The 17,990-nt window shown below is 40.1% G+C and overlaps 1 protein-coding gene across 1 annotated transcript in view; it reads left to right on the top strand.

Moving 5' to 3' along the window:
* The first annotated feature begins 3,700 nt into the window (after positions 1–3,700).
* Positions 3,701–17,990, top strand: part of serpini1 (serpin peptidase inhibitor, clade I (neuroserpin), member 1) — a 45,704-nt gene continuing 31,414 nt past the window's right edge. The window contains exon 1 of the mRNA XM_041808304.1: positions 3,701–3,791. Within this exon, the coding sequence (XP_041664238.1) occupies positions 3,720–3,791 (72 nt within the window). The 5' untranslated portion in view covers positions 3,701–3,719. The remainder of the gene's footprint in view (positions 3,792–17,990) is intronic.

Below are 17,990 nucleotides of genomic sequence, written 5' to 3'. Positions count from 1 at the left end.
GTGGTCAGGTGACCAGAAACACAATACACTTAAAAATGTTTAACATCCAGAGGGTGCAGATGGCAGTGGTTTAAGGCGCGCCCCATGTAAGCAGGCGGCCCGGGTTCGAATCTGGTCTGTGGCCCTTTGTCACATGTCTCTCCCCACTCTCACCCCTGTTTCTGAGTCTATCCACTGTCCTCCTCTATCAAAAAAAGGCACAAAAGGCTCAAAATAAATCCTGAAAAAAAAACCAAACACATTTATTCCCAGCTTTTATCCTTAGGCTCCCCTGCTCATCTCTCAGAAAGGCTACACACTTGTTCTTGACAAAAGATCTATTTCTAAACTATCCATTACGGTGGTGTAGAAGGACTTCTCTAGAAAATTTATGATAAAGAGGATCTGTTAATTTCCAAGACTAAAAATAATTTTTTACTTTAAAGTTGTCAATGTGTGAAGCAAGACTTCAAATTTTTGACATTATAAAAACACAGTTGTAGGGTTAGGGGTTTGAAAACTTTGCCAACATTTTCCCAGTCTCTAAAGTCAAAATTACAGACTTTTCAAACCCTGAAATTGTGAGTTTTTTCTAGTAAATATACAACTTTATAATCATAAAAGCTTTGTTTTTTCTTTTCTTTTTTTTTTTTTTTTTTTTGGCTCAAAAATAAGCAGATCCTCTTTATTTATTTAAAAAAAAAAACCCACTTTAGTGGCACTAGTGCACCGTCATATATTAGGTTTCTAAGATTTTGAAAGAATATAACGCTGGCATTGGGCCAAAGCTTTGTATCATCATTTTTATTATTTATATTTAATATTTTTTTATTTATCAGTGCTATTAGTAACTGTTCAACTATGTCAGTGAGTTTTAACCAGTTCTAAATAATTTAAAAGTATCAAAAATATTCTGACTATGACCGAGTCTGAAATAAAAATATATCTATCATTCAATGTTAAATTAACTGAAAGATCCTTTTTTTGTCATTCTCTAAAAAGTGGTGATTTGCAGAGATGGGATGTTTTGCCCAGTTTAAGTTTGACAACATCAGAACAGACATGGCAGATGTATTCAACCACTGATGCTAATGATGCTAATTCACTTGATGTTTCACTAAGACTGGTAGCTACAGTCCACCTCCAGGTGTACGGTAGATTCATAAACAAAACCTGGTAGTTACATTCATGGCTACAATGCAAACATTACAGAACATTTAATAAATAAACCAGATTAAGGTCAGAGGTCTAGCCTGGGGGTAAACTGTAGCCCTGTTTTAAAAGTTTACCTTTAACTTTTAGTATCCTAACACTCACCTTAACCCTTACCCTAACATAACCAAAGTTTAATTCGATTTTATTTTGAAAGTTTTAGCGTGTATTTCCTTTCTGACAGATGCAGTTTCTCTCAGTAACGGTCTGTGAGAGCGGGGCGTCAGTCTGCAACCAGTTTCATTTCTCAAAGAAAGCTTGGACCTCCATGTTTTGACTTTTTCAGTAGTTGTTGATTTTTTTCTTTTTTTTAATATAATGAAGAACAATATTTCCCAGAATTCACTAAAGTAAAAATTCATTTTTTAATCATACAAATGTAAATTTTTAAATGTATCAAAAAGAAATAGGAAAACTACACACGACAGGGTCCACTGCACAAAATAAATAAATAAAATCAAAATGAGTTTAACTAAGAAAAGCAAATGAAGCCACTTTAGACTTAATACTGAGGATGATTACATACCGGGTTCTACCCACCCATCCAAACATTACCAGCATACTCGCCCCCGTATTAAACTGCAGCATCCCAGTCTGCACTTCTTTCTGTTAGGACGGTGGTTCTCAAACGGTGTGGCAGGGCTCACTAGTGAGCCTTGAGGCAAGTCTAGGTGTGCCATGGGAGTTTGTACAACCGTACATTATTACTACAACTTTGTCACAGGTACTGAAAAAACCCTGAGAATGCAGCTGTCTCATTTAGAGCTGAAAAGCATGGAGAGCTATTACTGGGTTTAAATTAGAGCACAAATTATTAATTCATGCAACTTTTAACCAAGTTGACAGTTTTTACTCATTTTTATCACTTGTTTGAAATCTTCAACCCTTCTGCTGCTTGTTAGCATTTCTGCCACTTCTGATTTACTAATTTTGACCCATTTTTGCCACTTTTTGGAACCTGTGGCCACATTTACAACAATTTTGCTAGCCTTTTGCCCATTTTTGCCTTTTTGTAATCCCCTCTAAAACATTTTGACCACCTGATTGTAACTTTAACTAATTTTTGCCACTTTTCTGCCATTTGTAACCTATTTTGCCACCTTTAGGACACTTTAAACCCATTTTTGCCACCTTTCTGCCCACTTTAGCCTTTATTTGGCCACTTTTTTCCCCAATTTTTCCCTTTTATATTACTCTTAACCCATTTTTACTATCGTTTTACAACATATTACCCTTTAGGACCAGTTGTTACCCATTTTTGCTGCTGATATGACACTTATAACATGTTTTTGCCACTTCAAACCTATTTTTTGGCCACTTTTTGCCAATTTCTGATCATTTTTCACTCTGTCCTGCCACTTATTGCCTAATTTTGCCATATTTTTTGGTCACTTTCCCAGTTGGCTGGGCCTCAGAAAGCTCTCCCCTTTATTCCCCCTTATGGGCCACCTTGACTGTAACATTATTCAAAAAGCCTATTTTGTATCGATTTAAACATGGTGTGCATTGAGATTTTGGCTCCACTTTAGGTGTGCCTTGGGCAAAAAAAAGGTTGGGAACCCCTGTGCTAGGAGACCTCTCATCAGATGACCCACCGCCCTGGAAACCAAGAAAACCATACTTCTTAACTGTAAAAAAAAAAAAAAAAAGTTAAATATCTCAAAAACCAAATGGCTCAATTTACTTTCAGATTACATCACAATAAAAAAAAATCAAGGCAAAACAAAAAATTAAATTGAACAGTAACTCAAGACCAACATCTATAACATAGTTCAATTGTGCATTTTACCCCAATAAGCCACCAGACTGCTAATAATCATTATTATTATTATTATTATTATTATTATTATTATTATTATCTATATTATTATTATTATTATTATTACCATAATAATAATTATTATTATCTACTATTATTATTATTATTATTATTATTATTATTATTATTATCTACTACTACTACTATTACTATCATTATTATTATTATTATTATTATTATTACCATAATTATTATTATTATTATCTACTATTATTATTATTATTATTATTATTATTATCATTATCATTATTATTATTAACGTATTTATTTATTTTTGTTTTGTCACCTTTGGTTTAATGTTGCAGCTGTCTTATCACCATTAATGCTAGAGCTGTTAGTAATATTTTTGTCTACTTTTCTGTTGAACTTATTCATAACAAAAATATCATTTGTGCCATGGCTGTCAACATTACCCCTCTAAAAATCTCTCTCCTTATTGGCGCCTATCACCCAGCCCTAGGTTAGGGTGTGTGCTGTGGGTCTCCGGCTGTATTAACTGAAAGAGATGCTTAAAAATATCTCATCCTCTCACCACGTTGTTCAAATCTAAGTAAGGAAGGCTCTCGTGGACTCGCATCTACGACGGAAATACTAAACACGGCCTTCTCTTCTCCCCCGTCGATGCTCTTTGGTCTCCATCTATTGGACCAATGGGTGTGGAGGGGGCGGAGTCTGCGGCAAATGAAGCAGCAGCGAGCTGCAGCTTTGGATGAGAGCAGCAGAAAGAGGGACCGCACACATCCATCCATCATCTATCCTGCCTACGTTTCCCCGTTTATCGGTAAGAGACCGTTTATGTTTACCGGGTTTATTCTCCTAACATGAATGTACACTGATTTATCAGCTTATAAAGACAACATTAAACCGTAAATACTGCGCTTTAGTTTGGTTAAACAGTGAACAGCTCAGGCTGTATTTATCTTTTCTAATAACTGTAATTGTTTAATACTAAGGTGTAGGAATGTGCTGTTATCGTGGAGGGTTTTAGTGATTTAAATGGGGAGTACTGTGTGACAATCAACATGTGTTGGGTCTTAATAAGGAGGCAGATGGGGACGCACGTCCAAACATTTATTCTCAGGGCTATTGATTAAAGCTCTTAGCCGTGTGACCACCACCCAGAGCTGTTTAAATCTGGTAGGTGGTCTACAGCGGTCTGGCTTGTTTGGTCATATTTCCCGTTTTTTTTTTCCACTGGATAAAAATCTCACGTATTGCTGTGTGTTTCTTGTCCTTGAAATCCAGGCTGAGGCGCAGTGAGTTGACGTGTGTGTGAGAATTAACGAGGCAGATTGTAGTTGCCTAGCCCCCCCCCCGCTAGAGGTAACCCCATGATGTCAGAAAAAACAACTTATATATCTTTTTTAAAATGTTATGCATTCATCTGCCACTTCATTAGGTATACCTGTTTATCTGCTCATTAGTGCAGATATCAGCCAATCACATGGCAGGGTATGTGCAGGGTATGTGCAGGTATACAGGTCTCCATAGAGTAAATCATCTTATAAATCATTGCTCAGTAGAAAGCTGCATTTTTTAATCCAAGGTTGGCGAAGGCATGGCCGGCCTTGCTGTGCCTTTTCTTGGCTGGTGCAGTGATACTCAGCGCGTGGCTCTTTCTGTGATGATTTGTGGCTTTTTTACGTCTGATTTGAAATAATATTCCCCAGAAAATCCTAATCAAGGGAAACTTTGACCTTCGAAATTATCCACTGCAAGTCACATTAATCTGTTTATTTCTCACACTTAAACAGAAAGCTTTAATTATCTGACTTCATTGCCAACCTTCATTTTTGCCTGTGTATTTCCATTGCCCTTACTTGCAATTGTTTGCCCATTTTTTCCCTTTTTTGCCACTTTTAATCCATTTGTGCTGCTTTTAACCCCTTTTTGCAACTTCTTTTTGCCACACTCCACCAATTTTTGCCACTTTAAACACATTTTGCTCCTTTTCACCAGGTTTGCCACTTTTATTCTGATTTTTGAAATTTGCATTTTACCCCTCTATTGAATTTTTTGCCACTTTTTTGCTATTTTGAGCTGCCTTTTGCCATGAAATGCCTCTTTTTCCCATTTTTGCCACCTGTAACTCATTTTTTGTCACTTCTAGACCATTTTTGCCACTTTTTCTCCCCATTTTTATCACTTTTCACCCAGTTTTTGCTCTTTAATGCCTATTTTGCCCCAGTCACCCATTTTTGCCACTTTTTGATGATTTTTGCTAGCCTTAACTTATTTTTATTGCCACTTTAACCTGTTTTTTCCACCACTTTTCACCCCTTAGATGCGATTCTTGCAAAGGTATTTTTCAGCGGTTTGGCTCTTTGGCTAAGCAGAGTTGAGTAACACTGGGCCAGTGCTTGGTTTCATTGGTTGGTTGGTTATTAATATCAGAGTAAGCCAATCAGACGTAGAGTTTAGACGTTTTCAATGTCACCGTCTTTTGACCCATCCTATCAAATCTTGCCCTGTACTGTTTGTTTTGGTGCATTTTGTGGATCCACCTAACCCTAACCCTTAACAACCCTTAACCCTTTAAAACCTAGTGCATCGCTGACTATGCTCTGTTGAAACACACTTTGCATCAACCAAAATTACACAACGATTTGTGTTATTTGAAAAATTCAAAATGTTTCTGAAAGCTGAGAAATTGTACTTAACAGCCACCATGTGGTTATTACCGTAATTTCACCTTTTCTTGCTAAAAAATCCAGCATAAAGTTCCCCCCCCCTTTTTTGTATTTCTTCATTTTCAACTGTTAAAACACTCTTAACATGCAAAAATGGACAAAAGCACAAATTCACAGGACATTTTCTGGGTATTTTCTGGTTAAAATAAGAAATAGAGTTCAGAAACTCAGGAGTCAAAGGGTTAACCTAACCCTAATGATAAATTAATATACATCTAGAAACTTTAAATCAAACAATCTTTACTGAGGTTTAGAATTCCTGCTGTTGCTTTCTGGTTAAGCATCTGGTTGAGATGAACAAGCACTTGGGCAAGGTTTGATGGGATGGGTCGAATAGGGTTTGAGAGGTCAAATAGCTTTAAGTGGGTGGTGCCCATTGTCGTTTAGTGGGTGGTACCCAATGTTGGGCATCAGAGTGCATTGAGGGTTACTGGGTTCTCTCTGGGCTGTTAGAGCTCTGTTGTGATTCCTCAGCTTTAGCAGACTGCAGATACATTCTGTTTCTTCATGATCTAACATCAACATATCCCACGCCTTAAAATAACAGCAAACATTTTCTTGCCATAGATCCCCCTCAATTTCAGCATCTTGATCCTTTTGTCGTATTAATCTCAAACTTTTACAGATTCTGATGTTATTGGAGGTTTTCTTATAAAACATTGAAACAAAATGTAAGGAGTTAAAGGGGAGTTTAGAAATTCCTCAAACTTAGTATTTTTTCCATTCTCTCCCCTCTTTAGTCCAGTAGCTGAACCTGAACCTGTACATTCCTCAGCTGTGAATACTAAAAAGGAACCCTGCATGATCAGACAAGTTCATCATGTTGGGTAGATATTTGTATCTCTAGTACGCATAAAGAACTAAAAAACTCACTAGATATTTGCATTTTGAGTACATTTGAGCTTATAAACTCACCAGGAGGCCGTCATGTTTTGGTCCGCACTGGTGGTGTGATGTCCCAGTTCCACAGCGCTCCTCTCTATTCCTCTGCAGTAACCTGTTTCAGACTGGCAGCCAGTGTTAGGGCTGCATGTCAGAGACGCTGCATGTCTTACGCACGGAGAGTTTTAAAATCTGTGGTCTCTTCTATTTATTATTTGCACCATGAGCAGTGATCTATCCATCTAGACAGGAAAATGATAAATACAGAGCCATATTTACCTTCTTGTAGCAAATATTCTGCAGAATTTGTTTGACATCTGCTTCTTGATGAACCAGATGAAGGCCACGAGCTAAAATGTGTCTGTTTAATAAAGTTGTTCCCCAAACTTCTACTCTTTATGAAGCTCTCTGTTTCCACACGGTTCAGGTAAAGGTAAACACATTAAGAAAGCACTTCCAGTTTACACTTTTCAAAGTAAGAGTCCACTTTAGCATTCCTTTGGAGAAACTCCCTTCACATGTACATAATGCTTTTATTTTGAAAAGTTCCTGTCACGCTTCCACTACACACTGAATCCAGTCACTTGTAGGGAGTTTTATTGAGGTGAAACTTAGGAGGAATGACAGAGCTTTGACAGCAAGAGGACAAAACCAACACACAGCAAACTGTGTCTGGTATGAAAGCTGTTATGGCAGCAAGAGCTTCAAGCAGAAAACCATGTGAAACAGAAGTTACTGAGTGGGAACGGCAAGGGGTGTTCATAGGACGCGCTGTCGTCACACTATCAGCACAGACCGAAACATGGCGGCCTCCTGGTGAGTTTTTAAGCTCACATTTACTCAAAGTGCAGATATCTGGTGATTTTTTTAGTTCAGTATACATTAGAGAGATACAAATATCTATCCAACAAGATGAACTTGTCTGATCATGCAGGGTTCCTTTTTAAAAAATCCCCTTTGTCACTCAGGTTATATTCCTTTTTAGGGTCTTCAAAAGACATAAATGAACAGTCTCTTTACAAATCATTGACTACACTTACCCCAGCCAGGCGTCCCACAGGAGAATTTATCTACCTACAAGAACTGATGGAAGATTCCATGCTGAGCAGCTCTGTTTGCATGGTGGGACTCCTAGAATTGTATGAATATTTATCCACACCCATTGTGACTGTTGTGATATCAAATTCAGTCCGATCTGCTTTCCTGAGTCTTTTTGGGATATTTCAGCGGTGCTGTGAGGGTCTTCTCTGTTTTAACCCATGAAGGGTCAGACTTTTATTTTGTCTAACTTGTTCCAAATGCTAAATCACAGCTCCATATAAGGGAGCTCAGTTTGAACTTTAGTACATCTTGTCCATGTCTGTGCTTAAATCTAATTCTGATTAGATTATCAGGTTACTGATCATTGGAACAGCTGTACCTAATGATATGGTCGGCCAGTATGTAAAAAGAAAAAAAGTACATGTAAAATACCACCAGTCGTGCACAAATGCACAGGTCCCTTCTTTTCTCTGCATGCATGAGCGATCTTTTTACCTCTGCAGTGAAGATGATAATGTCCTTAATCCTCATTCTATCTGCTCCATATTCAGATAAAAAAACAATATCCAGCTCAGTCATAATCTCAATGTATTAATCCCATATGCATCGTTCTAGATCACTGGTTAATCTCTGCTCACAGCCTCTGCCTTCCTATAGAGTCTGTATTAGTGTGCCGTTTATTCCCAGTGAGCGCTGCATTAATTGCATTTCAATAATTGAATGTCTTTCAAATCAGCTGAGCGAAACAAACAAGTGGGGAAGGGAGACGCACTCGTGCACAACGTATGTGACAGCCAAACATAGCTGTGTTTTCATGTGTGTGTGTGCAGGAAGATTGGCCGTTATGATGATATTCAGGAGTGAGAGGAGACGGCATTTTCAACAATCTGATCATTATTAAATGAAAAATACAACCATTCTTGTATAATACCAGGTTAATAGACTTGTTATGATTTTAGAAGTGATCAAACCGCATTAAAACTTGTTTGGTAACAAGGAAATTTTAAAAAAAAGTCCAAGGCACCTGATACTGGGCTCTTTTTTCTTTTCAACCGTCCACAATTGCAGACTGACTCCTACACAGAATCTACAATGGACAAAAATATCTGCAGCACTTCCAGTCTGAGGTCATGAAAACGTTCTTTACCCTTAAATACCATGTTTCAAAAGCCACGTTTCCCAGAGGTGGTCCAGTTTGACTGAGACACCCATGCCCTCACTTGGTGGGTGGACTATTGAAAGAGGTTCTCAACTGGTGGGTTGGGACCCAAAAGTGGGTTGCAGAACTGTTTTCATTGGGTTGGGAATGTGTGGGTGGAAAAAAGTGGTGGCAAAAGTCTGTGACAGCATGTCTCAGTGGACATGTTATTTTACTCCTTTTACTGTGATAATGGGAAAAATTATAATGTCTTCTTCATGTATCTCCTTTCCACACTAAAAAGGTATTTTCTCAAAATCTTGGGAAATTGGGGGGAAAATGTTTAACTTATAGAAACTGGGGCTGGAGTGAGGGAGTGACATTTAGGAAAGGAGCCAGAGACTGGTCTTGAACCCGGGCCACCCGTGTGCATAGGGTGCACTTGGCCATCTGCACCCTAAAATAAAGATTCATCAATGAATTAAGAAGCGGCATACTCCCTTGACAGTCATTTACTGAGCTGATGTATACAGATAAATAACCAAGCATGCTCAAGGTCATCAGAGTCACCAACTAACCCATCAAGCATATCGGCAGACTGTTGGAGGAACCATGCATGCACAAGAAGAGCATGCAATATCCACACAGAAAGCCTTGTCTGAACTGGGACTCAAACCAGGAACCCTCTGAGGCCACAGGGCCAACCATTATCAGTGGACCCTTGTTATACTTTACAGCTTAGCTTTGAAACTGATTCACCCTGCAGCCCTAATTACCTCCGCCAAGGAGGTTATGTGATCGGGTGGGTTTTTTCGTTTGTTAGTTTGTTAGCAGCATAACTCAAAAAGCCATGGACGGATTTTCATGAAATTTTCAGGAAATGACATAAGGAAGCACTGATTAGATTTTGAGACTGATCCGGATCATCGTCTGGATCCAGGAATTTTTTAAAAAGATTCTGTACTATTGGGAGATAGGGCTAATGGCTGAGGTCTGCACTCTCTGAGTGCTTTTCTAGTTTTATAATGTCATCTTCTGTAATGTTTATGGCTCCTATGACACCTAGAATGACAAAACTCACTAAAATGCATTGATGTACTTGATATAAGCTCTGATATTTCCACTGTAGAGAGTGGCAGCTTTGTATTAACGTTCATAAATATAAGATATATGAATATATTTTTTCAAACGCTATTACACATCATAACTGGAAGCATAAAAGTGGGTTGAATAGATTTGAGTAGTTTTTCTTCTACTTTTTCAACTCATATTCCCTTTTTCCCAGCAGCTGCACACAGTCAGGCAGCAGGTTCAAGGCTGTACAGCCTGCTGCTGCTGCAAACACTCGGGGGATTTGTTCGGCCAGAAAGGAGAGTGAGGGCGCACTGAGAACGAGGTCAGGAGCTCCACCAGGGAGTTCTAGAGAAGGAGGAGGAAAAGAGTTTAATTTGTAAGAGAGGAAACGAATTTACAGTTTCAAGAAATAAACTGAAGTGAAATAGAATACACCCACTGTGGAAAACACAGATGATTAATACTAAAATAACAGAAATGACCATCTTTTGTAAAAACATCATCCAGGCTCAGTTGACCAGACTCCAAGGCTCATTACTGAGAAGTGAAAACTGAATTCTTCCTCCCATTTCTCTGGATCTTTGCTGAGATGTTTCTACACCTTGATTAGAGTCTACCTGTGGTGAATCAAATTAATTGGACATGATTTGGAAAGGCAAGTGCCTCTCTATAGGAGGCCTCACAGCTGACGATGATATCAGCACAAAAACCATGAGCTCAAAGGAGCTGCAGAGCTGCCGACAGAGCTCAGAGACAGGATTGTTGACAGACACAAATCTGGGGAAGGCTTAAAAAACGTCTCCTGCTCTGAAGGTTCCCAAGAGCACAGAAGCCTCCAGGATTCTCAAATGGAAGCAATCAGGGAAGAGGCGCCTTGGTAAGAGAGGAGACCAAGAACCTGATGGTCACTCTGACTGAGCTCCAGAGATCCTGTGTTGAGATGGGACAAAGTTCCAGAAGAACAGCCATCACTGCAGCCTTCTACTGATCCGGACTGGCAGAGCAGCTAGATGTAAGCCGCTCCTCCATGCACAGCACATGAAAGCCCATTTGGAGTTTGCAATAAAGAATTTGAAGGCTTCTTAGACTGTGAGAAACAAGATTCTCTGGTCTGGTGAAAACAAGACAGAACTGTTTGGTCTCAATTCTAAATTTCATGTCAAGAGGAAACCAGACAATGCTTATCACCTGCCCAATTCCACCCTAGTGTGAAGCATGTGGTGGCAGCATCATGCTGTGGGGGTGTTTTTCAGCAGGAAAACACAGGAGTGGCCTAAGGACTTGAACCTTATCCAACATCTCTGGATAGACCAGAAAATGTCTGTCCACCACCACTCTCCCTCCAACCTGACTGAGCTTGACAGGGTTTGCAAAGAAGAATGGCAGAAAATCCCCCAAACCAGGAAAAAGTTACACAGATCTGTTTTCACTTTGTCATTATCAGTAATGGGAATAAGGGCATTAAAATAAACCGTGCTACTAATGGCGTTATTTTTTTCAGTAACAGGTAATCAGGTAATAAAAGCATATTTTTTTAGCAAGAATTAGACATGACTATTAGAAAAGAACGTGACACAGGAGAGTAATAGTGAGGAAGCCGTACAACAAAAGGAACAAAAATACTGGCTGAAAGCTCAGTAAAGAAGAGAGACATAAAGCACCTGATTTATGAGGACAGTGATAATGAGTTGCTGCACGTCATTCATGGTCCTTATCAGCCACTGCTGCACCATGAGTGCTGTCCAGACGTACAGCGCCTGTGCAACTCCATCTGGGATCAGGGTCAGGTCCTAAGACGACACTGTGAAGCCCACCTATGTTGGCTCAAATTAGCAGCGCCCCGAGGTTTAGCAACCAGAAATCAGTACATGGTGACAGAGTGCACACAAGAGAAAGATCAATCAAATAAATCAAAGCAACATGCTGAAACGCTTTTTTGTCTCTGAGAGAAATTTGCAGCTGAAACTGAAGTTAGCAAATGCTAATGCAGATGGAGCTAACAGGCTAACAGCTACATGTGAAGTCATGGATTGCAAGCACAGTGGGCAGAGCAACAGAGCTGGGTCTGCATGTACATCAAGTTTTTATAAGAACAGACCAATTAGTTTTAAAGAATGTGAATGTTTATAACCGGTCAAATTGATCAGGACAAAGTTAAATATCTTTCAGTTTTGAATTTTACAATGTATGAGGATTTGATGGGGTAGTCAGAATATTAGTCAGGCCACCAGGCCTAATATCATCCTACGTCTGCAATGAAAGCATCCATAACCTCATTTTATTAGAGAGGATCACTGTTCTCCCAGGAGAGAGATAACAACAGATTGAATATTTCTCTTCAGTGTGGTGCCGTTTCACTGCATCTTTGGAGCATTTACCCTGCTCCACTCACACACAGACATTCCCAGAATTGATCTGCTGATTGATCATTTTCATTGAGAGATGTGCCAAGCATAGAGAGAGAGGAAGATCTCTGAGGAGGGGAATGAAATGGTTGATTTGATAACATCCATATTTTACCCTCACTTTAACTGTACGTCTGCAATGAAGAGCTCAAACACCGAATCAATTTAAATTATTCTCTTGATTGCCTCTATTGTCCACATCTCAGTGTCTCCTCTCTTTAACACAACCCTCCAGCCCCTGAAGAATAAAACCCATCACAGTTCAGTTTGTGTCTCCTATCAGTGTTTAACTGTTATCACCTTTATTTCCTGTATCCTTTTCTAACTGAGGCATAAATACATGTCTGCATGTTTCCCCTCAGGACGGCTGATAGTGACCTTTATTCTCTGGTGTCTCCCCGGTATTTAGTGAATTTAAAAAAGCCTCCAGTCCTTTCACTTCTACCACTGACCCCAAATCAAGGCCGATCCAATTACAGCTCAAACCCCTTAACTGTGCTCCCACAGCGCCGCAGCTCACAGTTTATCTGACTTAGTGCTAAGGCGGGGCAACATACACAGTTTTTAAGATGTGTCTATTTCAAATGAGATGTAGGATAAGACAATATCATTACCCTTTTAATTTTCATTACCCCAGGTGCTGCCAGTCAGGTGCCTGATTGGCAGCACCTGTGAGCATGGGCCCTGCTACAGTGGCCAGTAGATGTCTGTTTCAAGAATCGGCATGCCACGTTTGACTGATCTGGATAGGACCCGTCGGTTGGACGACTTCAAGCTGGTGTTCCACAAAACCAGGTTTGTTTGGAGTGAACCCTAGCACCATCTCCAAACTGAAGGCCAAGTTCCATATAATGGGGAATGTCAGAGACAGGCCGTGAAGCGGGCGTCCCAAGAAGACAACACCCCATGAATACTGTTTTCTCACCCTGTCAGCAAGAACTCTACCCTCCAAGATGACAACACTCGCTCCCACAGAGCGGGGTTTATCAGAGACTACCTCCAGAATTTGGGTAGTGGAGAGGATGGAATGTCCTGCCAGCAGTCCTGACCTTAACCCCATTGAACACTTGTGGGATCAGCTTGGGTGTGCTGTTGGTGCCAGAGTGACCAACACAACCATGTTGGCTGACTTGCGACAAATGCTGGTTGAAGAATGGGATGCCATCCCACAGCAGTGTGTGACCAGGCTGGTGACCAGCATGAGGAGGAGGAGCCAGGCTGTTGTGGCTGTGTATGGTTCTTCCACACGCTACTGAGGCTCCTGTTTGTTAAATGAATAAATTGTTAAATAGTCAATATGTCTTGTTTCTTCAAACTTCAATCGTCCAATCCACCAAACACCAGACAAGAGTCAATGGCAGAATCAGCTGTTTGGCATTGGCAGAGAAGATCTGGCACATTTGTCATGGGTGTAACCCACATACTCAGCTCTGCTGCTCATCCCACAAATGCATGATCCTCACAAATGTGGCATCATTTAAAACGGCAATAAACAGGCTTTCCAACGGTATAAGATTTATTACCAAGAAGCATTGTTACAATAAAATAATAATGTACCAACACACCTTGCCTTACTTTATGTTTTAAGTTTAGTTAGCAAGGTTTGCCAGTACCATCCTCTTGTCCAAATGTTTCCCATGGATTTCTGTAGAAATTTCTCTTTCTTCTTTTGTTAAATAAAAATGAAAACTTAGACAACCTTTTAGTTGCCAGTGTTTTCTACAGGTTAGGCAGAAAGAGTTGGTTGGCCATTTGTGATAATGAAAACAAAATAATTGCACTATTTTGAATGTCTGGGACTTGTTTTTTTTTTTTGTGGTATCAGACAGGTCTGTTTTTAGAAGACTCATATCAAATTTTATATCTCTGGCATTGTATCAACTTTTTTGTTTCTCTGCAGAAAACTCAGTAGTTCACAGTTTTCACTGTTGCCATTTAGCTAAAATGTATTGATAACATTTTTTGGTTCCTATTCCCCTGCCCTACTTTGTGTGTTTGTTTTGATATAAAGACAGAAAATGCTGCGTGTGTCTCAGCAGAGCGTGCATGGAGGCAGCCATCTTGGCGTGCTCAGCAGGGGGTCGTTCGATATCTCTGCTTTAAAGTCAAAGCTGGGATCTGTGTGAAAACTGTCCCTCTGCTCTGCCTTCCCCATTGTGCTAATTTTTCCCCCATATCTCCCTTTGTTTGCTGGTATCTGTCTGTTTCTCTTGTTTTTATCTCCCCTTCTCTCTCTCGGTCCATTAAACTGCCTTTATACCTCTTTATCTGTGCGTGGGCCTGCCCCTGTGGGTGTCTCTGTTAGCGGGGATTAATAAAGGGTTGTTAACCTCTGTTTGCCCTCAGTGGAGAGTACAGGGAGCATCCTGGGACGTCAGACGGGGTCCGCAGCACATCATGTTGTTTTCTAATAAGGGACTGACTGAGCTAACACCCGGAGCAGAGGGCTGGCTGCTCAGAGGTAATTTTGTCTGCCATTGGAAAAGAGAGAGGGTGTGGGGGAGAATTCAAGAGCAGAATAGACAGATGTCAGTCATTTACACTCCCCGACCATTTTATTAGGTACACCTGTTCAGCTACTCATAAAAGCAAACATCTAATCACCAAATCGTAGGCATCTAGACTGGTGAAGCTCAAACTGAGCATTAGGATGGGGAAGGAAGGAGAACGCTGTGGCTGCAAGCCAAAAGACAGGAGCACAAGTTCAGTCCATGGATCCAAAAACCAAAGATGTGCGATTACTGTGGTGTGCAGCTGTACTCAAGCATTATAACGGTCTGTAGCCGCCGTGCTGCTGAGTGGTCAGCCTGATTGATGAATTGTTACCACTATATCCCAGTAATGGAGGTCACCTCCTGATTTAAGTGCTGCCTTTGTCCCAGAATGCAGTGCTGCACTGGGGTTAGCTTTAGTGCAGCGTCTGTGAAAAATATTCACCTTAACCTATTAAAGCAACAAAATAGAGTTTCTGTGGTTGCTTCAGCAGCCCTGTCTGTTTTCTTAAACTGATGTGACCCTTTTTTAAGAGTAACTTTGTGCAGAGGCCAGTTTAAATTCACTGATGGACTTTTTATAGCCCTTCAAAAGCCTGATGCACAAAAGTTGGTATTGTAAAAAAAAAAAATTGATCTAGTTAAGTAGGGACACTGTGATACTGTTCCGATACCGGGCCTAACCGCTCAGATTTATAAAACATAACGCATACTGTATTTAATTTAATTTTAAAGAGTGTTAGCCTCTCATCATGTGAGTTTGTCGTCAGAGTTGGAGCCATGTCTGCAGTTGATGATGAGGATGACAGAGGTAGAGGAGAGTGAGAGCGTTGCACTGATAAAGTGTCGAAAGGAGGAATCAGGATCATGTGGTGAAAATTTAAAAAAAACTTTTGGGGTAATTTTATGAACAGTTATGATATAATAAAGTGGCCATATTTGTACTCAGTATCAGGTGGTACCAGAGGTGTCAAAAGTCCTCACATGCTGTACTTAAGTAGACGATAACGTGAAGGAAAAAAATACTCTGGTAAAAGTAGAAATACTGATTTAACTCGTTTGCTCAGGGAAAGACCTTTGCTGACTGAGTCTGTTTTTTTGGCCAAATTTTTGGCACGTTAAAAAGAGAAATGGACCTCACGTTGTTCTAATCATTTTTGCATTCTGATGCCAAAATTTTCGATCTTCTTTATTTTTTGCGGAACAGTTATGAGTCATTTAAACGGGTGGTTGATGGTGCAGATCAGCGCCTGCTGCTTCAGTCTGCTTCAGAAAGCTCACCTTAAACATCGTAGTGTTTTTTGGATACAAACCAAGAGAATATAACAGATGAGGCCAGGCCTGCCCACAGATTTGGCTGGGCCCCTGACAAACCCAGATTATGGGCCCTCCACAGTAGCATTGGTGCTAGCTACCCGGGCTAACAGCTACTTCATTTTTGAACTGAAAGTGTTTCAAGCTTTAATTCTGTCTGATATTTAAAATATTTATTTGTGCCACTTTTTAACATCTTTTAACCATGTTTTCAGCCAATTTTTGCCAATTTCATTAGCCACTTTTCATCAATTTTACAAGTATTTTACACAATTTGCCCCATTTTACACAATTTTGCCACTCTTAACCCCTTTTCACCAACTTTTCTGTCATTTTTGACACTTTTTACCCACCTTTGCCCCTGTCAACCCATTTTTGCCACTTTGTACCTATTTTTTCCACCACTTTTTAACCAATTTTTGATACTTTTTCTGCTTTTTTTCCAAATTTAAATTTCTTTTGGCTCATTTTGCTTACCTGTCACACCAGATGGGTTTGTTTCACACATTCATCTTGTACACCACTCACAGACAGTGTTTGGGGAAGGGCAGAGCCTTTGAAAAAATATTGGAGGGTGACTGGATGAACGTCCTGTCTGTCACATCTTTATGGGCCAATCAGAGCAACAAAACATGTGACATAGCCGCCGGCGAGCTGCGCCCCTATCGAAGGAGTAAACTCCATTAGAGCTGCATAACATGAATCATGGCGCCTGTAGACATGTCAGTACATGACTTTTGTCATGTTTAAAAAGAAAACAACTCACTGCTGTTCTTTGTTCTTCTTTGAATGAAGAAATGTCATCAAGTTCTGGCACTCCAGCACTTTTCCCCTTTCAACCAGTTTTCCCATTTAAACCCATTTCTGCCCATTTTAATCCTTTTTCTCTCATTCTGCCACAATTAACCCATTTTGCCTCTGATACCAAATTTTGCCACTATTAAACCCTTTTCATCACTTTTATGACATTTCTTGCCAATTTTAACAGCGATTCACTTTGTCTTACACTGATTTTGGCCACTTGTCACCCCTTTTCACTGTTTTTTTTTCTGCCTGTTTTAACCATTTTTCAGCCATTTTTATGACTTTCCACCATTTATTTTAAAAGTAGACTATGTGATTTTTTTTCGACTAGGTTTCGTAGGAGAGCAAAGCCTTGAAAATGTAGACAAAGAGGAGTTTTTGACACACCTCTGCCACTTTGAAGCCTCCCCCTTTAGCTTCTGTTGATCCTAAACACAGATCATATACAAGCTTATATGTAACGTTCAAGGCAACCTTTCCTGCTAATGTCTTTTTACAGCTGCAGTAAACCATTTCACGAGCTCTTCTTATCCTGGCCGGTTATGTTATAGCATCAGTTAAACATGAAAACATCAGCTTCAAACAAGACTTGAGGGATTTGAGATAAACATATTTTGAGACACTACCTGATTTTAGTAGAGCTACCTCCGTCTGCAGCCTCCATTGATTAGCAGCAGGCTAACATTAGCCTAGCTAATTCATTTTTACCCCACATTTATTTCAGCCGCGCTATCACACTCAGCTTAAATGTCCAACCATAAGAATAGTGCTGTGTCAATAAATCAACACTGGACAAATGTTGAGACAATGAATGAAAAGATGTAGCCTACTTGCGCATCCAGGAGAAGCAAAGCCAGTTCTGAGTCATGAGAGAGCTTTTTAGCGTCGCGTAGGGCTCGCCACCGAGGAACAGCAAGTCCGATATTAACTCTAGTTTTTCCTCTCACTTTGTCAGAGGGTTTCCTACACAAATGTCGAGGCTTTTTAGGAGGAGGGGAAGCCGGAGGCAGGCCTTCAGACTGGAGTCTGCCATTTACACTCCTGTCAGCTGTTTGGGTGAAACATTTACCTGCAGCAGCACTGCTGCCCTGGGGGGGCATTTAGGAGGAGAGGGGGGTGTGTCCCGCCCCAATCCGGTCC

The sequence above is a fragment of the Cheilinus undulatus genome, linkage group 2 (genome assembly GCF_018320785.1).
Source record: "Cheilinus undulatus linkage group 2, ASM1832078v1, whole genome shotgun sequence".
NCBI classification, from domain to species: Eukaryota; Metazoa; Chordata; class Actinopteri; order Labriformes; family Labridae; genus Cheilinus; species Cheilinus undulatus.
Note: the sequence above shows the minus strand (reverse complement) of the source record. Positions and strands in the feature narration are given on the sequence as shown.